This window comes from Mercenaria mercenaria, chromosome 15, assembly GCF_021730395.1.
Source record: "Mercenaria mercenaria strain notata chromosome 15, MADL_Memer_1, whole genome shotgun sequence".
NCBI classification, from domain to species: Eukaryota; Metazoa; Mollusca; class Bivalvia; order Venerida; family Veneridae; genus Mercenaria; species Mercenaria mercenaria.
In genome coordinates this window covers 52890035-52913205 of record NC_069375.1, presented here as the reverse complement: position 1 = coordinate 52913205, position 23171 = coordinate 52890035, and the positions used below count along the sequence as shown (strand labels likewise).

The following is a 23171-nucleotide window of genomic DNA, read 5'->3' as shown; positions in this document are numbered from 1 at the left end:
GCAATATATATATATATATATATATATAAGAAAAAAGTAACAAAGGGCCATAACTCCCGAACAGGTGGAGCAAATCCAGTTTTTTTTTCTTCCTGCACAACTAAGCATCAGTAGTAGTAATCCCTGAAAGTTTGGGGTCATTATTCTATGGGGGTCAGTTTACAACGTTACACCGGAACCGAATTTTTTTCACATATACGTGTACTCCAAATTTTGATCAAAATCTATGGGAAAAAATAGTAGGAGAACACAAAGTAAAACGAACCCCATTTTAAATGACCTTCATATGGATGATGGTTACATGACAGTGATTCATAAGCGAGAATATCGCAATCTTGTTAAGGACTTGCACGAAGATCCTGGTCGATATTTTGATCGAATTTTTGCAACTTTATAGAAAAAAAATCGACTCCTTTTTGGAAAAGAGTACCAATTTTTCTAAAAAAAAAAAACACTTTTCAGTCCGACTTTGGTATCCCAACTAGGATTTCAATTCGTACATGTCTTCGGTTCGGTTTCGGTTTACAATCTGGTTTCGTTTCTATGAAACGTTCTCCCTGACTATACGTTGACTTCGTCGTGATCACTAATCAGTAGCTTTCGCGCCTTTCCTTTTGCTGTTCATACGAAATGAACGTCAAAATTTTCAATTGGGCGAATGTAAATATTTTAATTTAAACAATGTTATGCCTGAAAAAAATTAACACTAACGGACAAAAATACATGTTACATTTTATCTTTCAGATTGTAATTTATTGTGCAGTATTTGTTCGATGTAGGCTCTAGTCTTTTGTCCAAAACGTAACATAGCCTTTGCCATGATAAAATAAGCCTGTAGTAATGGAGTATTTCATTTTATCCTACTGACAGATGTTCATTTGAATACAAATCATTCAACAATCCATTCATGAAGCCTAAATGGAAGATTGGGCACACCCAAATGTGTATCCTTTTAAAATAAAGTCGTTATTATTTTTATTATTATTATTATTCAAAAGGTCCTTTTTATGTTCTTTTAAAGTGACAGTATATGCCTTGTATGTCAGATATTTCCGTATTTCAGAACTGCAGACCTTGACATTTCAGAAATATTTTTAAAATGAATTTCGTGTAATAAAAGTTGATTCTACGGAAGCGTGAAAGGGCCATCAGACACTAATTTACGTTTTAATACGCTACGGCTAGGGAAAGGTATTTCCAGTGCGGCAGTTTAAGCAGCGGATACATTTTGACTTATTTCAGTCATGTCTTTTACCTTTATGTAAGGAAGTAATCTTCTTTATAGGCCGTGAGCCAAGACCCCAAATTTAAGAAATCGGTACCAATCAGACTGGCAAAAAGTTTTAGTGTTTTTTGGATAGATACATGTCTGTAGTCTTTGAAAAAGTTTGGGGGGCCTCTCTATGGCACAGCTTAGTGACCGAGTTTTATGTGTTTCTATGACAACCATAATTTTGTCAAAATATTGAGAAAAATATCTATCATATTTCGGATGTAATAAATCTATATAATTTTGTAAAGATTAGGTATATATATTATCATATATCACTTACTAAGATGCAAAAAGCTCTTGCAAAGTAAAAATGTCAAGTTGAGTCAAAATGTTACACACTTTTTTGTAATTTACGTGTCTAAACATATAACGTTACTTATACAATGAAAATTGCCTTTGAAGTTTATGTTCAAAGAAATGTTTTAATTTTCAGCTGTACTTAAATTGTTTATTTTATAATAATTCACTTCATCACATCCCATCAACAAAATTGCATGAGTAAACAAATACTTAATACCTTTTTATTAATATAATTTACGCGACAATTATTTTTTAAAGAAATAAACATATTACTGCATATATTTATTTCAATAATATTTCTTCATAACAAGAACTGTGGTGATTTTATAGTTCCCTGAAGTATTTTATACTTTGTATATAAAAACATATTTTTAATATACATTTTACTCTAAAGTAATGGATTTTTCAATGTAACTTACATAAAATACGTTACCAAAATATCAAATGTCACATCTCTATGTAATCTTGCCATTTCTATTAAAATGAAATTTTAGAACTTTTGAAGTAGTTTTTATCCTTTTATAAATTCAGTTATCATTATGTAACAACATCTTCATATTCCGTTACAAAATGATATGAACAATAAACTCAATATAATAATCAGTCATTGTTTTATAGAAAATTCGTTTCACATTAACCTTATCAAGTACAAGTTTATAAATATAACTAGCATTTAAAGATTCAAAATTAATATTTATAGACAAAAACTGTTTCGTAAAGATTTGTACATAGCAATTAATCAAAGCAATGCGTTACCATGAAGTGAGTTATGGAAACTGAGCTGAACGTGTTACATTTTTTGGTATTTTACGTTACTATTGCACAAAATGTTACATTGGGCACTGTTTTCGTTTAATATTCAAAGTTGTATATGAACTGTTTATTTTACAGAAATACGCCTAATCTTTTGGCGTACAAAAAGATTTGTGTACAAAAAGAACATTTATTAGTAAGGTAAATATCCATAGTTACAAATCTAAAAGCGTACCTTCTTTTACAATACGTTACCAATTGGTAATATATACATTGTTCATCTATTTTGAACAATTAAAACTTAACAACTGTTATTAATTGTCAAAGTGTTATATCAAAAATGTTGTTGTTTTTTTTTCAAACAGAGAATCAGAATATCATTTTGTTTACAGAAAAGAGTGCTTGACATATATGTCATCAAATATAAATCGATAGATATACTTGTTCATCTTAAAGTTAAAAAATGAACACTGAAACCTAGCTAAGTTTGTTTCGGTAATAACATGCTTTTTCCCCACATGCATTCTTGTTGTAAGAGATGTTGCCAAAATACATATGGTTTGTGAATATTTACAAACTAGCTGTGTGTCCACAGGGCACTGGTGATTCCACTTTCTTCCACTGCACATGGTTTCGAGATTCTAGATGCTATTTTTTTCAGATATATGCAACAGAGACTTTAAAGCACTTTATGTATCTGTTCACCAAGTCAAGGACCATAGCTCTGATCTTGCTGAGTGAAATTGCAAACAGAAAACAAAAAGTGCAACTTCACATCATGTATAACAATCCTCTAACTTTCAAGTCTCCAGGTTAAACATTTTTTAACCCAAGGGCCATAACTCTGGTCTTGCAGAGTGAAATCCAAAACTAAATTCAGATGCATAAATTCACATGCTGAATAATATTCTTGTATATTTCATGCCTTTTTTAGATATATGCAACACAAACGTATAAGCACGTTATGTGAATTTTTCACGAAGTCAAGGACATAACTCTAGACTGGCCGAGTGAAACCCCAAACAGTTCACAAGGTGCACAACTTCAGATCCTATGTAACAATCCTCTAAGTCAAATACTTACTGAGATACATTCAATACAAACTTGTATGAGCTCTATGTATATTTTTGACTAAATCAAGGACCATAACACTAAACTGACCATCGAAAATCCCAAACAAACCCTAAGGTAAACAACTTCACATGCTGAATAATATTGCTCTTATGTTTCGTGACCTTCCTTTAAATACGTTTTAAGATTTGTGTGACTCAAACTTTTATGCCCTTTTATGCTTTTTTTCCCTAAGTTAAGGGCCAAACTCTGTTCTGGCTGAGTGAAATCTCAAACAAAACCCTAGATGCACAACGGGATAAACTAAATAACATTTGTATAATGTTACATAATCCTTGGTCCAATACTTCCTAGGATACATGCGACACAAATGTTTACACCCTTTATTTGCATATTTTTGACCAAGTAAAGAGCCATAACTCTGGTCTGTCTGTGTGAAATCCTAATTAAAACACCAATTGCACAATTTTACATGCTGAATGACAGTTCTATGAGGTTTGATGACCCTGGGTCAAATACGTTATGCGCAGCACAAATGAGAACAGATATAAGGACTGATTATTTTTCTACTAAGTAAAGGACCATAATTCATTTTTTTCCCGAGTTACATATTCATGCAACACAAACTTAAAGACCCTTTCAATGCATATTTCAACTAAGTAAAGGGTCACAACTCTGGTTTGGTTGTGTGAAATCCCAATTAAAATATCATATATATGTGAGATTTGATGACTCGGTGTCTAATACTTTTGAGATACTAGTATGCATAACTTAAATTCAAACAGACGGATGGACAAGGGCAACTCTAAGTGCCCTCAACCCCATCACACCTTAAAAGATTAAGACGGGGACAAAGAAAGCTAATATATTTTTGTTTAAAAATTTATCTCTTTTTGTTATATATCGAAGATCTGAATAATAGATACGTATGACTCAAATGTTTAACTGAATAGGTCTTAGGTCTTATGAAAAGTGATAGCGATTCATATAAAAGACGGAAACGGAAATCTTTATTTGTCTTGTGGCGGAGTGTTCAAGGTCGCTGACTCGAATCACTTGCCCCTCACTGATCTGGGTTCGCTTTGTATGTTTTCTTCATGCGAAGAAGTATTCAGTTGGCTTATATAAGATCGGCCATTCCACCAATATGACAGCCAACACATGCCTTCCTTCACCATCAAAAGCTGGAAAAGTCACCATATAATCTAAATTCTGTCAGTGTGACTCTAAACCTAACGAAACAAAACTTTAATTTCACTGTCCTAGTTCATACAAAAGTTCATTGTTAGTGTGGAAATATGAGTCCATGCTGAAATATTTTTTAATTTGTTTGATAACACCTATAAAGTCATATTTCATAAATTACAAGGGTAATTTTTAGCATAAATATGTCTTAGACACTTTTATGAATGTGATCATGAAGTTTATTCAGTTTTGCTGTAATAGAATTATGGTTAAGCCAGCGGGCTTGAGGGGTGTTACAAGTTTCATTACCTCTCAAAAACGTACATGTACTTGATCAAACCGAGTGTAATGCAGGGTTGAAGTACTAAGAATCAAAATGACGAAACAAGCCATTGGAAAAAGAAAGGTAGAAGTGTGGTTGGGGTATAAGAAATACTTACTAGAAACAATATTTGATATAAGATATAAGGTACTGTAAGAAATGCAAAAACAATACAACAATAAACAATTTGTGATATAGGGCAGGGAAAGGGTATGGGGATTCTAAACAACATTTGAGATAGAAGTAAGTTGGAGACGTTTAAAGTTAAAGAAACATAATTAAACAAGAGCACCGCCTTGCGGGTGCTGACGCTCATCTGATTTTTTTTTGTATAATAGAAATATTGTCCTACCCATGATTTTCTAAGTCTAAAAAGGGCCATCACTCTTGCAAAAAGCAGGATAGAGTTATGTTTCTTGATGTACAGTGTCCACTTATGATGGTGAAAAACTGTTGCAAGTTTTAAAGCAATAGCTTTGATAGTTTATGAGAAAAGTTGACTTAAACATAATATTCAACCAAGAAAATGATTTTTCTAAGTCCAAAAGGGGCAATAATTTTTGCAAAAAGAAAGAAGGAGTTATGTTGCTTGCTGTACAGGGTCAGCTTATGATGGTGAACAAGAGTTGCAAGTTTTAAAGCAATAGCTTTGATAGTTTAAGAGAAAAAGTTGACCTAAACATAAAACTTAACCAAGAAAACTGATTTTCTAAGTCCAAAAGGGGCAATAATTCTTGCAAAAAGCAAGATGGAGTTATGTTTCTTGATGTACAGGGTCTGCTTATGATGGTGAACAAGTATTCCAAGTTTCAAAGCAAAAGCTTTGATAGTTTAGGAGAAAAGTTGACCTAAACATAAAACTTAACCAAGAAATCTGATATTTTCTAAGTACAAAAGGGGCCATAAATCTTGCAAAAAGCAAGATGGAGTTATGTTTCTTGCTATACAGGGTCAGCTTATGATGGTAAACAAGTATTCCAAGTTTCAAAGCAATAGCTTTGATAGTTTAGGAGAAGCTGACCTAAACATAAAACTTAACCAGGCAACGCCGACGCAGACGCCGACGCCGACAACCGCTCAAGTGATGACAATAACTCATCTTTTTTTTTCAAAAAATCAGATGAGCTAAAAATGGACGGACGGATAGCTCAGTGGTTTGCACACTGGCCTTCCAATCCTGAGGTCGGGGGTTCGATCCCCGGCAGCTACTCGGGAATTTTCAGAAACGCTTTTCAGTGTTTCCCACCCAACTAGAGGTGTACTGGTCAGGAACCCAGGCAATCCTTGCGTGTATCAGTGCTATACACTGGGCACGTTAAAGAACCAGGCTGTCTATTCGCAACGAGCTAGGCTAAGTTAGCCGGACAAGCCTTATCTGATTTCTGATCTCTCTGTCGTGGGGGCTTTGTCTCACTCTGTCCCTCTGATCAGATCGCTCTGTGTCTGTACTAGTAGAGGATGAATTATGCGCCCTGTGTGGCTGCATTTGAACTATGTAAAACGTCTTTGAACGTGAAATTGATCACGAAAAGGGCGCTATATAAATCTGGTATAATAATAATAATAATAATAATAATAATAAACAGTATCGATGTTGGACGGTCGAAGCGGGTTACTTGTAATCTGGTATGGACATTTGGAATAATACCAAAAGCGATATAAGAAATAAAAATATCATTAGGAAAAAACGTTTAAATAGAATTTTGGAGTGATTTTGTTACAGAGTGTTTCATAATTTTTCGTCTAAAGGTTTGATGAATTACAATTCAATTAAAGATACATTCCTTCATTACTCTACATTTTTTTAATTTGTATATGTGGAAATTGTACATTCACATGAACATGTAAGTTTTTATTAATTTCAAGATTGCTTTAGGGAAATATTCTTAATTAATCTACTCATTATATTAACTATTTTATTTTGTTGTGTTTGAAGACATTACAGTAAATAAAATTATCATCTTGATATTAAACTGTTTAGAATATTTGTAGTTATGAGTTACTTTCAAACAATGAAGTGTTAATTTGTTAAATTCATAATTGCATATTTTTGCTGGCTGGCCTCCACTTTCTATAACTAGTGGTGGATTTCTAGACTTGGAATTTAAGCAAAATTTATATTTTTCCACCAGATACCAATCTTAGATTTTTTTCTCAACAATTGCAAATACAGTTTTCATAAAGTGCAGTTGTAATGAATTATGATATACATTTTGTACCTTTTTATCCTGAAAAGTCTGGTATTTGTTGATCTGTTTTCACTAATATTCACTACATAAAGTCTTAAATAGATAAGAAAAGGCCGTGCGGTAGATGCTAGTACAACTGAGTATACAATGTTTACTGTAATAAAGTGACTTATTTAAGAACATGTCTCAATCAATCATTAAAATCCGGATAACAGTGACTATCCGAAGACTGTTACACTTTCCTTTTTAGTATTTTTACACTTCATCTACATGTTTCACATCAATTTTTCTTATTTATGGACTTAATTAATTTAATTAAATGGAAATAAAATGTTAGCCATATGCATACACCTGAATTATATATACTATCAGTAAAAATAGTGTTTAAATGTGATTACCCCACCCACATTTATTTCGCATGATTCACTAAAAATAAGACCTCATTAGCTGAAATAAGTAGTGTTTTTCTCCAGATATTATTCTTATTGACATATTCAGTTAAAATATCAAGGTAAGTACCATTATCAGTATATCTAAAATGAAAACAATATACTATTTTGATGAAAAATTATGTTGTTGCTGTTGTTGTATTAATTTATTGCCACAGAAATTCAATTTTTTTAAAGTCAAAATGTTGTTTTCTTTGTAATAATGTATGTAACACATCAGTAAGTGCTAAAAACTATCAAGAATATGTCTTTAGACATTAAGACGTAGTAGGTAGGTAGAATATAAAAATAATTGACATTTTCGAATAAATGGCCGCCATTTTGGAAGCCATTTTGAAATCGTTTGATTTCAGACCTTAAGCTGTGCCGTAGACAGGCCCCCCTAAATTTTTTTAAAAGTGCACATATATATGTTTCAAAAAGTGACATAGAGAATTTACCAGAAAAATGGTACCAATTTTTTGTCCAGCTCACGGCCTATTATAAATGGTGATTTGTATGGTATAGGAAAGGAAAGCAAGAACAAAGCATTTATACAAAACATCCAGATATCATTGAATGATATTTTGATCAGTAAGTCTGCAGGATTTTCGTCGTATGTCATTGTGTTCTTTCCCCAATCAATGTCATGTTTTTTTCAGGATAAGTTTTTATATATACACAGGTCGGACCACAGAGTCCGGTTCATGACATTTGTTTCCAAAAACAAGATGTTTTAAAAAAAATGAACTGCTGACTGTAAATTTGAAGAATTATGTGCGCAAATCGGTTCACACAATGTGCCGAAAATTGCTATGCTAACTAATTTCTTCTTTTGTTGAAACATTGTCACTTAAAATAGAAAACTCTTAACACGTAGGATATAAATATACTTTGACCTTCAAAAATGTTTTTTGGGGCGAGTTCATATACTATGGTGGATCTGGTATTCGGATAATCTGGGTTGATGATTTACGTAAGAAATTAACAAAAACAAAAAAGTCTTACCTTTCCGGGATTCAAACCAACACCTACACCAAATACCTGGTGTTCGGTGTTCATTCTAACCTACTGCGCCAACGAGACAAGATTAGTACATCAGATTGGTTGGTGTCCTTTCATGTATAAAACATATATTCAGTAACTATAGCACCCCTTTACCTGGATTAGTTCAATGTTAAATGTACATTTACGCGGTATTATGTAACAGCTTTTCTAAAAGCAAACAAATAAAGTCGTAACATGATAACGTAAGAAAAGTAGGACAGTCATGTTTAGTAGTTTTGAATTACTATAATATAAAAGTTATAAATGAAGTAGTTTGTGTAATATGCGTCACACACCACTTACATAATGGAAATGAAAAAAAGTATGCCTATATGGAAATATTGAGAATTCCTTCTTTCCCCTCCCCCAACACACTCACTTTAAAAACTCTTTCGTTATAGTACATGTTTTCGTACTGTAACTGCATGATATAGACTCAGATATCTATTTGATTTAGCTAAATATGATGCGAAGATATCAGAGGAACTGTTATTAAAAAAAATACATGTACATGCATGTTGCTGACAAAAAAAAACAACATATTTTTTTGTTTCCGGTTAAGTTTTGGAAATCGCCTTCAGATATACTTCCTTTTTTACAGAAAATCGAACTATCATTTTTTGAAAGCTTAACTTTGTTGTAGTGTTTCAAGTTTAAAAATCTAGAGCCACTAGTCTTGTGTTATATTTCAAACATGTTTAAAATTCGAAACTAGAAAAAAAAAGTTGAATTTGGAGAAGTTTTTCAGTGTCAATTAACAATTTTATTCATTTTAGATAACAAATGAAAGGCTTTCTTACGCTGCTAGTGTTCTGTGCATGTTGGTGTTCTCTGGTAATGGGCTGCGGTCGCCGCCGTCGCGGTCGTCACAGTCCACCGCGTGATACAACAAAACCTACAATAACATGTCCACCAGACAGGCACGAAATCGCTGATCCATTGCAAATAAATACCAAAGTATGGTGGGATGAAAGTTCCGTAGCAGCAAACGACAATAGAGATGGGCCGATAAAGTAAGATTTTACTACATTTTATTGAAAACTGATAACTATTTCCTATTTTTGATGGGTTTCAAAAAGGATACAGGTACATGTTATAGAGACAGATAGAGCACATGTTATAGAGACAGATAGTGCTTTATTTTGGCAATAAATCTAATTTACAGATGTTTTCGTACTAACATTCAATTTGAAATCAGTAATTACCATACTGGTCATCGTTTTATCAGATCATGAGGTTTCGACGTACAAATCTTTTACATAAAACAAGTGGACGAAATAACACATTTCTAATCTTGTGTGATTTTTAGGAATTTTCAAAAAATGACAAAAATCTCGTCTCTCCGTTGGACTGTAACAGCACGAATCTCAGCTTAATGAACACATGTGCTAAGAAACGGACTCACATTCGCTCCAAATGCACCCTCGTGTTCATTTGATTCGGTATATAACGGGTACACATTCCTTTATATCATTCTTACATGTGTCATTTAGTCCAACAGTTCTGCTTAAAATTCACCACTCGAACAATGTTGAAATCACCTGATCGAGTATTGTTGTAGCTACGAGGATCGATTAAAAATACTCCTTTCTGCATTCGGGTGTACATTTCTACATCACTAAGCATTGTAAACTAAAGGACATACTTGTTTTGTTTCAGAGGAACTAGAACTGGAAAAGCGCCAGGGGAACTATTTTTTGAGGGTATCACCACCATAGAATATCATGCGAAAGACAAAAGCGGCAATTATGCCTCATGTTCATTTAAAATAACTGTAAAAGGTAAAATATGTTTCATCTAAAGATTGTCGACGTTGTAAAAAACTAATATTAGTATCTTTAACTGAAGAGTATTTTCATGCGAGAAAGCAAAACATAAAAATAAACACATAATAATCACATAATTTATACATTGGTCAGAAACAGCCATATATATGCGAAGTGCCATAAGTGTCACATTCTCAAACAAAATATATTACAAACATGATGATATATACAATTATACATAGGTCAAAACTCACACGTCTCCGAAAAACGGAGTTAACCAAACAATATACTGAAACAGAAGTTTCACCGTTATACCACAGACACTTGGGGTCAGGACCCCACTATCCACCCCTTTGTTCGCCGCTCCTGCCAAAGGTTAGCGAATCTTTTGTATCATATTAACACGTAATGAACATAGGTAACGATCATTTAATGCATTTTTAAAAAAAATATATTGTGTTTTCAAAAAAGCATTTTTCACCATCAATGCTCCTAAAATAGGCAACTGTGTAATGGTCACTAGCAACCAATAACCGATTAAACTTTTAAATTAACACCTAACTATAAATGTCTGGTATCAATCAGCATGTTTGTTACCTTTCTGTTAAGCCACCAGTCCTGACAACTGACATTCGGATTCCGACGAGAAATCAAGAACTATAATAAATCGATCATAGTCAATTTTATGGAACACTTCCCTGCATCGAAATCGGGTACCAAAACTAGGAAGTGATGATTCAGTATAGTCAAGTCAAGTCAATACTTTTATTCAGAGTGGAAGTTTACATGGTGTAAATACATGTGAACAAATACATACACATAAATAATAAAGTTCATTAATATTCAATACCTACCATATGCCTACTTTTACTGCAATTCTCAGGGAGGGGCGGGGGGGGGGGGGGGGGCGTAGGTTCAAGCCCCACTGGGACCAAATATTTTTTCCTTATTTCCCTTTTTTCTAGTAAGTTTTTACTTCCTTCAAGACTTATAATTGATTTATTGTACAAAAATGGGGAAAAAATTGATAAGCGATTTCTGGCTGTTCAAAGTGAATTTACTACTTAAACAGAAGGAGTAGAGTTACACATCTTTAAAAATATTGAGTTACATGCGGTAAAAGTTCTCTATTTTGCTTTCACTCTTTAGATTACATATCGTGGAAGAAAATTAGGTAGGTTTTACGTGTACCCCAATGTTATTTTTGAATGAAGTAAGCAAAATTCAAAACAGAAACGCAGAATTCGACCTTATTTTTTCAATATTGAAGTTAGAATTCTGTCTCATTAAATCCGTTTACTTGAGGCACCCTAGAAAAAATGATGTTAACATTTTTATTTTGTGTTTTATAATTGGTTACCAATAGTTTGATGTTTCTTTTATTACAATTAATGGTAAAATGAGTTCTTTGCAAACGTTTTGGATAGTGGTCATCACTTTGAAATTTGTCTCTACTTGAGCTTGAGGAGATACCATAAGTTATACAAAATCTATAAAAAAAACGGCACGGTAAAAGTTGTTTAAAAATTGCAAAACAGTGCGACACGGTCACCTTTAAGATTAAGGCATTGTAAATACTGGAGGACGGATTGTCTTGAAATGTATTGATTCTGTCAGGTGTCCATTTTCTGTTGGGAATTTTAAACTAGTAAATGTCTTTTTTGGTTGTTTTTACAATAGTGTAACCATTTCCTTGCCAAATTTCTATGTTCATTGTGAATTTAATGACTAAACATGAATAATGCTGACTATCATTATCAGACTGCACAGATGTGCATGTAGACACATACACACAATTACAAAATAATCATACATTTTGTAATAACTATTGTGCAAATATACACCAAACTATAATAACTTAGGGAACAAAACTGAAACACATTGTTTAAGCCAAATCATTTTAGCATTAAATATTTTGATTTTGCTCTAGAATAGTAATAACTTTTACAGATTTACCGAGAGCTAAGTAATATTGTATTCGGCAATATAATACATTCCTTTCTCAATAAATTTTCTAAGTATTATAAATCATTGGAAAAGCCTTTTACTTCTTTAGATTATCAAAAGCATCTATCAAAGTTCTATTATTCTACGTCACTTCTTTGTGGTGATTGAAAATAACAAATATCCGAGCTTTTACTTCCTCTAGATTCTGAATTTTTAGTACAGCTGACTTATTTGTGAATTCCATTGATGTAAAATCTTCAATGAACAAGAGCTGTCTCCATAGGATGACACATGCCCCCGATGGCACTTTGAATGAATAGTTATGGCCAATGTTAGAGTTTAGGACCTTTGACCTACGGAGCTGGGTCTTGCGCGCGACACGTCGTCTTACTGTGCCACACATTCATGCGTAGTTATTTTAAAATCCATGCATGAGTGAAAAAGATATGGACCGGACACGCCCATCAATGCACTATCATGAAAAATGACCTTTAATGTGTAAGTGTGACCTTGACCTTTGAGCTGCGGACCTGGGTCTTGCGCGCGACACGTCGTCTTACTGTGGTACACATTCATGCCAAGTTCCATGGATGACAAAGATATGGACCGGACACACCCATCAATGCACTATCCTTTAACGTCTAAGTGTGACTTTGACCTTTGAGCTACGGACCTGGGTCTTGCGCGCGACACGTCGTTTTACTGCGGTACACATTCATGCCAAGTTATTTGAAAATCCATCCATCGATGACAAAGATATGGACCGGACACGAAAATTGCGGACAGACCGACAGACTGACAGACTGACAGACCGACAGACGGTTCAAAAACTAGATCTATATGCCTCCCTTCGGGGGCATAAAAATCCGTCATCCAGCGATAAGAACAGTGTCTCGTATATAAAGCGTGCTTAGTTTATTGGTCAGGGGGCACATCGTCTGCTCGAATCTGTACTACACTAATATAAGGCCAGCAGGGAGATTTACGGGAGATTTTCGGGAGATTTTTTTAAAAAAATGGGTTGGTGGGTGGGTGGGGGGGGGGGGGGGGGGGGGGGGGGGTGCAAATAAAATAAAAATCCAAATTTTGAGCAGTCGACCAAAGAAATAAAAATAAAACGTCCAAAAGGATACATTTTTTTGTACGCCACAGAAACAAAAGCTTGCAAGCTTAAATTGCATACACACTCACAAGTGAACTATTCTGAACTGGTTTATTTCTCATTATCTCAGTATACTGTTGTTTTCTCTATGTGTAGCTTGTATGCATTATGCCATTTTCAAAGCCACCAATGATATGTATTACTAGTATTTGTGTTTTTGTATGTATCTATTTTGTAGTAAAATAGACTTGAAGAAACATTTTTCGTAATAAAATATACAGATACCACAGTTGACATATCATAAGAACATTGCATAATGTTTATTATATAAACATGAATAAAAACTGCTATTAAAATGGGGATATGCAATGACTACTTTAGGTCTGCATCCTGCATACATGCATATTAATTGGCCGGAGATGCAAATTTCTTAAAAGACAAGCATTGTCATACTAGAAAGCAAAAATTACGATTTGTTAAATATTATGCACATTGGCTTTAAAATTAAATGACTATAGTGTCTGAATGTTTGTCCAAAACATATTTTCAAAGGGTCTTCTTACAGATTTTATAGGTATACTTCAAGTGAACATGAGAATATTGCTGGGAGTTTCATGTTTGATAATTATCTTTTGAGTTATAGTACCGCGATCCTAGGAAATACTGAGATAACCTTTTCATACCCTTAGGACGGCCAGCACATATTTATGCAACCTCGCCAGGTATATGTATGTTTTTGACAACACAGAAAATGACGTCACTCGACCCTCAGCTATTCCCGGAAGTAAATAAATTGAAAGTAGAAGTGCTAAACTTGAAAACGAAAGCCGCATTTTGATTCGTAGATAGTCAGGGGTCACGCGCAGGGGTCACCCCGTCTAAATGTATGCGCGTGGACCTTTTTTTTCTTTTTTTTGCTATTGGGGAGCCAATTTTCAGCACTTTATTACGAATTGAAATTACCTGGGCTTTAGTACAGCACATCAGCTTTTAATCTATGAAAAAGTATTTGAGCTCTGGATAAACACAAATCCCACAGGGGTCCGTAACGGACCAAGGGTACATTGATAATTATGGAACTTCATCAAATCGCTCAAAATGTCATTTTTGATGTTGTCTGAGAGTGTCAGTATATGCCTCAGATGTAAGATATAACCGTATTTGAGAGCTGCCGACCTAGACATTTCAGAAATATTTTCAAAATAAGTTTCGTGTAATAAATGTTGTTTCTACGGAAGCGTGAAAGGGCCATCAGACGCTAATACGTTTTAGTACGTTAAGGCTGCGGAAAGGATATGGGCAATATCTCCACTCAGATTAGATTGCCCATCACACATATTAAACAACCATTAATCTAACTGTCCAATTATTTTGACTGGTTTGAATAGTAGTTATATAAATACCGCTTCTGGCGCAGTTTAACCTAATTTAACATTTAGTATTTGACCTAAACTGACCAATGCCGGACAATTTAAAATCCACAGGTTTTAACTTTACTTTCGTTTTCTCATATTTTCAGAAAACCTGGTTATAAATAGCTGACATGTTTTCTGAAAATGTTATGAAGCGAGCCCTATTTCAATTGGAATTTACGTTGTATTTTCTGAAAATGGCTATGTGGGAAACCACAAATTCAACCAATCAAAAGCCTGCCATTTTTCTGCCAAGTTGGCAGACACTGCCACATTCCTGCCACTTGGCAGAACTTTGGCAAAACTTTGGCAGATTATATTATATTATATTTATTAATAAAATGTAAGATATTTGATCTTATCTTCAATTAGTAAGTACATTATTAGGGTACACATAGTAATTAAAACTTTAATTAAAACTTTAATTAAGTTTTTAATCCAAAAGTATGTTTCTATCATAGGATACAGGTTCGTCCGATATGTAGAATCTGATGTAACTACCCATCAAAAGCATAAATGTTAATTCTGTAGATGCTGAATCGTCATAAGGGTGAATATCAAACATTGTCCCTTGTTTTAGATAAATTTTAATTTTTTTCTTATACATAGATATTAACTTATCAGTGTCAAAGTCCTCAGCTGCCTCAGCTGTTATATTTACATTATCAAATATATCAAAAAATAAAACATCATCCTGGGGTCTTGGATTCCGCCACCTAAATATAAAATGTGATATTAGGCTTTTAGTCGGTTTATACGGTTCACCCGGGGAGCTCGCACCCTTTAATAAAATCTTAATATCTATTATATAAGTTCCGGTTTTTCTGACTATAAACACACCACTCAAAAGCATATCTAGTACATCTATTTTATATTCTTGGTTTGTGTTTATAAAATCTTTATAATCTACGAAAATTCCAGGTCTTATTTCAAATATATTTAAATAGTTCAGATCGGCCATATTTTTATATGTTGAATGTATCCAGGCACCACGACGGTCAAAATACTTTTTCATTTGTATGTAATCAAAAGGATGATTATAATAGTATTCAAAGAGAAACACTTCATGTCTCACTTCCTCTACCCTTTTTTCTATTTTCCTGTCTTTCTTTTTAAGTTTAAGAATTATTTCAGCTAAATCATCAAGTCGTTTTGTTGTGGCAACTTCAGAAGCAGATAAATTGTCAACAACGCCTTTTGTTCTAGCTAATTGTGTTTCTTGTTTTAAAAAAACATTTTTTACTTTTGTAATTTCTTGGGTATTAGTGGTAATTTCTTCGACATTAGCGGTTATTGCTTTAGTATTAGCAGTAATTACTTGAGTATTAGCAGTGATTGATTCTCCTTGTTTATCCGATATTTTAACTACAGAGTCTAAATCATTTATTATTTTTTTAATTTTATCATTAAATTCATCATTAAATTCATTAATATCTTTTTGTAATAAACCTTTAAGTTTACTTAACTCTTCGTACTTTATATTGTGATGTGCATCGACATTATTAATCATGTTTACAAGTTGTTTTCTCAAATTTTCTAGCTGATTATTAATTATGTTAATTGCTTCAGTATTAGCAGTAATTAACTCTCCTTGTTTAACTGATTTTTCAACTACAAAGTCCAGTTCATTTTTATGTTCTTCAACTTTAGCATTAACTTCATTAATATCATCTTGTAATTTTTTGTAATATTACTTAAGTCTGCATACTTTAAATTATGACGGTTGTCAACAATACTAATCCAATTTCGAATTTGTTTTTTAAAGTCATCTATTTTAGAATTGAGCTCTTTTTTAAAGTTCTCTAATGCTGTGTCATGATCATCACCTCTTTGTGAAGCTGCCTTTTCCAAATCAGATTTATATTCTGCAAGTTTATTTGAAATTAATTCTAATAAATCTTTATGCTTATTTTCAGTTTCAGTATTTAGTTTATTTATTTCTGTTCTGATTTCTAACTGATACATATTTTGTAACTTTTTCTCAGCTTCAATAATCTTGTCTTTTAGTTCTTCATGTTTAATCATACTATCTTTTAATTCTTGAACTTGAGTGTATAAAATGTTTAAATTAACTCGAAATACTTCTTTTATATTGTCATCTGTCAAATCAGATTTCTCTTCAAGTTCTTTAATAGAATCAGTCATAGCTTTCATTTCTTCTTCAATTTTACCTTGTAATTGATTAATTAATAATGAATTCTTTTTAAAATCTTTTGTTAATTCTTCAATATTCTTTACTTCTGCTTCTAGTGTTTGTTTATACTTTTGATGTCTTCAAGTTATAGTCATCTATTACACTTTGAACTTTTTTTAAACATAAATTCGTCTTGAAACTACATCGGTGGATTTATCTGGATTTCCTAGGTTGATTATTTTATTACCTCCATATCTAATGCTCTGTTCATTGTGTTATCAAGTTCCTTATTTCTGTGAAGATATGATTCCATGTCCTTTCTAAGCTTTTTGTATTGTTTTTTAGTAGCATAATCACTTAAATCAATATCAAATTTAACTTTACTTATACTGTCAGGTTCACTTATTTGTTTTACATCATTAAAAACTCCCATTATATATTACCAGTAAAGTTTTTTCTTAAAAACTTCCTTGGTTTGTCAATATATAAGAAATCATATTTTTTTTGATTTGTTGCATTAGCAAAAGAACCACGATCTATATTTTGTTCATTACAAATCCTATTATTTTCCGTTGTACCTGGACTTTCAAATAAAATATAGTGTGAACAGTTAATTCGAATATTTTTGGTGTTTTATAGTAAGAGACTGACTTAAATAAATAACACAACAGTTTTTGTGACGTCCTTGAATAAAGTATTTTGTTATTTCATTTTGAACTTTTTTATCTTCACATACAAAATCATCAAATATTACTACTTTTTGTTTTTCTGATTCAAGATTCTCACAAGGTTCAATTTGGTTGGGATCAGCTGAATATTCAAGTATTTCATTTGGATCTACATTAATTTTTTTTGCAATTTGGTTTAAATTGTTAATTAAATCCTGATATTTATATTGTTCTAGGTTTTTAGCATATAAGTATAATTTATCATAATATATAAGAGGTTTTCGAAGTATATGCATTAATGTATTTGTTTTTCCAGATCCAGACGATCCACATATTAACATTCTAAAACATGAATCTGGCATAAAAGGATAAAATTGTTTAAAGTTATTGGATTTATCATTTTTTGTATCATAATTTGGAATTTCCATTTATATAATATTACATTATTTTACATTATTTTACAATATCTTACATTATTTTACATTATTTTACATTATCTTATATTATTTTATATTATCTTATATAATTATATAAATGCAATCAAAACTTAATGAAATAAGAATAAGAAAAAACTTAGTCGGGCAAAAGATGAGAGCTCTTAGAGAAGAAATAATGAGAGAAAAAATAAGAAAAGCTACAAATCGGGATATGTATACTGAAATTTATAAGCCAATTACTGAAAAAATAGAAAGTCAAAAAGAACAATTATCAAGTCAGTTAAAAGCATTACCTGGAATAAAACAACAATTAGCGTTATTAGGTGATGAAATGAAAGACATACAAACATACCAGGGTGTACCACAGCTATTCCAAGAACCAATACCAATTACAGAGTCTCCTGAAGATGAAGACCTGTTGAGGGAATTTGAAAAATGGGAGGAAAAAATACATGAAATAGATTTGAATGCTGGTTTGGATACTGATGTTTTAAAAGAATATGGATATTCCAAACCGTCTGAAATGTTTGACTTTTTTACTGCAGATGAATCTAATCCTAATAAAATATATGAAGACACAGTCCAAAATACAATAGGTAATGTTACTACGAATATTGTGAAGCTAAACGGTCTGATAGCTAGCAAATCAAGATCAAAAGATCCATATAAACGAGAAATAACAAAAGAATTAAAACATAAACAAAACGAACTGGTAAAGTACAAAAAACGGTTGATAAATACTTTTAATTTAGCTCCTATATTTAGTGGACAAGGAATAAAACATCATAACCCATATAAAGTTTCACCAAATGGACAATATGGTAATTTAATTATTAACTTAAATAAACTTTATGGTCAAAACAAATTAATTGCTAAGGATACAATAACTGGAAAAGAAGTAATTAACACTAAAGTAGATGATGATTTAATTGATTTGATTAATAAAAGATATAACAATAATAAAAAACATTCAATTCATTCAAGAAAAATATTTAAAGAATTAACAGAAAAGTCAGGATTACCTATCAATAAAAGATCTATGAAATTTAAAAAAGTAATTAGGGGACAAGGTTATGACGTTTGTCCATGTAATCCAAAAGAATTGGTTAATGACTTGGAGTTAATTTGTGGTTCAATTAATGCTGGAAATAATAATGAAGAACTAAAAAATGAAGGTATTAGAATAATTGATGAACTATTAAAAATGAATTCTCTTTTACCAGAACAACATGAAATGTTATATAAAAATTATTTTTCTTGAATTTAGTTTTTAATTATATATAAATGGAACAAAAAATAGTATTAAGTTCTGAAACAGTTAAAGATAATAAAAATACTCCGAGTGATTTTACAATCAGATTTAGTCGTTCTTTAATTTTAGATAAAAATAAAACTTATGTTGTTGGTTTGGATAGTATTAACACTATGACCTACTCTTGGCATAATATTAGTGATGAATATGACAATAAAAGAATTCGTTACAATAATGGTAAAGAATGGAAAGATATTATATTTACAAATGGTTCTTACAGTTACACAGATATTAATAATTATATTAGGGAAACATTAATAAGTAATGATGATTTTGAATTTAATAAATCAGAAATTGCTCCAATAAGTTTGGAATTTGATTTAAGTAGTTTTAAGATTTTGATTTCAATTACAGATAATTTTAAGTTGGATTTGGAAATATCAAATTTTCATACATTGCTTGGATTTGAGAAAAAAAATTAGACAAAACTGAATGGGGAACTAAAACACCAAATATAACTAACTCTGTGGATACAATTTATATTCATTGTGATCTTATTGATAATTCACTTGTTGATGGTAATTTCAGTGATATTATTTATGCTTTAAGTACTGCAGATTTAACAAGAGCTTATCCATTTACAAAAGAACCACAAAGAGTTGGATATTCTGAAATTAATAAATATATTATAAATTCAATTAGAATATATATTACAGATGTATTTGGTAGAATAATTAATTTTAATGAGGTTGAAACAAGTTTTACACTAATTTTAAAAGAAATTTGAAATTATAAATTTTAGTTTTATATAATGTACAAGAAAGTTTATGATAAAAATAAAGGAATATTTATTTATGTTGATGCTCACACAGGAGAAGAAAATATACATGGCACAGGTATCTTTGACACTTTAACGAAATTGCTTTCAAGTTCAGCCGCATCTTCAATTAGCACAGCTGGAAAAAAAGCTTTGGAAACAGCAGGAAAAGCAGCACTTGAAAGTGGAACAAAAAAGGTTGGAACAGAAGTTGGAAATTTAGCTGCAGCTAAAATTGTTGAAAAACTTAAAAAGAAACCTGCTCCAGCAGTTGGTAATTTAATTGCCAAGGAATTACAAGAAAAGAATAATAGTAAAAATAGTAAGGAGGAGGAGGATATTCATATGAGAATAAATAGAATATTGTCAGGATCTGGGACTTTAGCTCGTGCTGGAACTTCAGCTCAACAAAAACGTATTAACAGATTAATTTATAAAAAATAAAAAATAAAATAAAAAATAAAATAAAAACTAAAATAAAAACTAAAATAAAAAATAAAATAATATATAATATATACATGTTTAGAACAAAAGAATATTGCGAAAGATACGAACTAACTCCTATTCAATTAGATACAGCTTTAATATCTGTCTTGGGAAATAATGTTAAGCAACAAAAAAACGGATATCACTTTACAATTAATGATAGAAGTTCATATTTTGATTGGTTTAATGGTTATTTTGAAGTAAGTTTTAAAGTAAATAAGCTTGCTAATGGTAATAATTACGGTGGTGGAGATCAAATTGCTCTAATTAATAATGCAGCTTCATTAATTGATCAGTTAGTGGTTAAACAAAATGGAAAAATTGTTTATGATTGTAATAATTTATACAAAGTAATAAATGTAAAGAGTTTGGTTGAACTATCTGAAGATTATGTAAAATCAACTGGAACAAATGAGTTTATTTATTTAGATACTACTGCTACTGCTGTTGCTGATGATAATTCGGGGTTTGCTTCTAGGAAGTTATTAATCCAAGGTGGTGCTGAGGTAAATGCTAAAATTCCATTAAATAATTATTCATTTTTTCAGGGTTTAGAAACTAATATTTTACCTCCAAGTCAAATTCAAATAACACTGCAGCTGACAGATGATGATGAATTAATTTTTAGAGCTAATGCTGCTGATCCAGGTAGGGTAATTGTAACAAAATTAATTCTATGGGTTCCACGTTTAATTTTCAATGAATTTGGACTTAATCTAATTTCTGAAAGATTTACAAAAGCAAGATGGTCATACCTTAGGGAAATGATGACGCAATCAACTGATACACAACAGATTAATACAACTTTTAGAATAACAGCTGGTGTAACAAAACCACAACATGTATTTGTTTATTTACAACGACCTGATAAAAGTAATGCACAAATACATAATCCACATTTATTAGATACATTTAAACTTAATGCAGCAGATGATGATTATAATTCTATTTTGAGTTCTTGTCGTCTTGAAGTTGGTAATGGTGTTTTTTATCCAGAAACAGAATATACAAGTATATCAAGAATATATGATGATGTAATTAATTATTATTATAAACAAAATAATAAGACTACCGGAAGTCTGCTAAATAGATCAAACTTTAATAGTTTATTTGGATTTGTTCATTTTAACTTGGAATATAAAAAGGAAGTAACTACAGAAGATCCTAAGCAGATTACATTAACAATTAAGTTAACTGCACTTCCCACTGCAAGATATCGTATTTACGCAATTGTATTATATGAGGAAACAGTTGAAATAAATACTATTGGAAATGAACTTGTTATTGTTTAAATAAAATAAATATAAATTATATATAATGTCATCAAATTATATTGAATATAAAGTTAACCTTACAGATGGACAAAAGAAAAATTTAGCACAAGCTTATAATAATAAAATTCCACATACTTTTAGATTAAAACATGAACAATTACGTGGAAACTTCCCTTTACTTTTAACAAAAACACAAATTAATCAAATTAAAAAAGCTGTTGCAAATAAGAAGGGATTAGAAATTACAATTTCAAAAAAACAAATGTCCAGTCAAGGTCAAAATGGTGGATTTTTAGGAGCTTTGGCTGGTTTGTTAGGAAAAACAATTCTTCCAATGGCAGCAAAAATAGCTCCAAAAATATTAGCCCCTCTAGGCATTGGAGCCCTTTCTGGACTGGCCAGTACTGGTGTTAGTAAAATACTTGGAAATGGTATGATTTCAGTAGCTAATGATAAGAGAAATATGATATCACCATATCTTACACCTAATCAAAGAAAGCAATTAGTAGGATCTGGAGTGATTAAATTAACACAAAAACAAAAACAAAATGGCGGCTTTTTAGGTATGTTGGCTGCTAGTCTAGGAATACCTTTGATTACATCTTTGTTAAGTGGTAAGGGACATGGCCAGGGTATACAGATTGATTCACAACGGAGACCTTACAGACGAATTCCTATAGTAAAAAAAAAATAAAATTTATAAACAAACCTATTTCTAACTTTGAAATTGAACAATGGGTAAAACAGTTAAAAATTAAAAACTTTAGGGGTGTATTTAGTAGAAATAATTTATTAAAATTAAAAGAAAAGGACGAGTGTGGAATTATAAATTTGGATGACTCTGTTGGTCCTGGAACACATTGGGTTTGTTACTTTAATAATATATACTTCGATCCATTTGGACTTCCTCCACCAAAAGAAGTAATTAAGTATATACCAAATGTAAAATACAACAATGTTCAATATCAAGACAAAACAAGTATGCTTTGTGGATATTATTGTTTATTTTTCATTAAAATGTTACAAGATAAAGTACCGTTGTATGATTTATTGTATAAAATACTAAAAATTCATAATCAAAGAGTAAATGAACAAACTATTATAAATTATTTTAATAAAAAAGGACATTTATTTAACTGGAATAATTAATATAATGGGAATATTCAATAATATAAATGAAAAAGTAAATAAAATAGAAAAACAAATAATAAGAAAACCTCCATTGTTTTTAACATGTTATACTCAAGATACTGATAGTGGATTATTTCAATGGAAAACTGTAAATGCTAGTCCTGGTTTAGTTCAAAA

At 31.4% G+C, this 23171-nt stretch overlaps 1 protein-coding gene across 3 annotated transcripts in view; it reads left to right on the top strand.

The window, feature by feature from the left end:
* Window positions 1-23171, top strand: part of LOC123554676 (uncharacterized) — a 121644-nt gene that overhangs the window by 9440 nt on the left and 89033 nt on the right. For all 3 annotated transcript variants that reach the window (XM_053525274.1, XM_045344965.2, XM_045344957.2), the window contains exons 2-3: window positions 9345-9581; window positions 10228-10349. In XM_053525274.1, the coding sequence (XP_053381249.1) occupies window positions 9352-9581; window positions 10228-10349 (352 nt within the window). In that variant the 5' untranslated portion in view covers window positions 9345-9351. The remainder of the gene's footprint in view (window positions 1-9344; window positions 9582-10227; window positions 10350-23171) is intronic.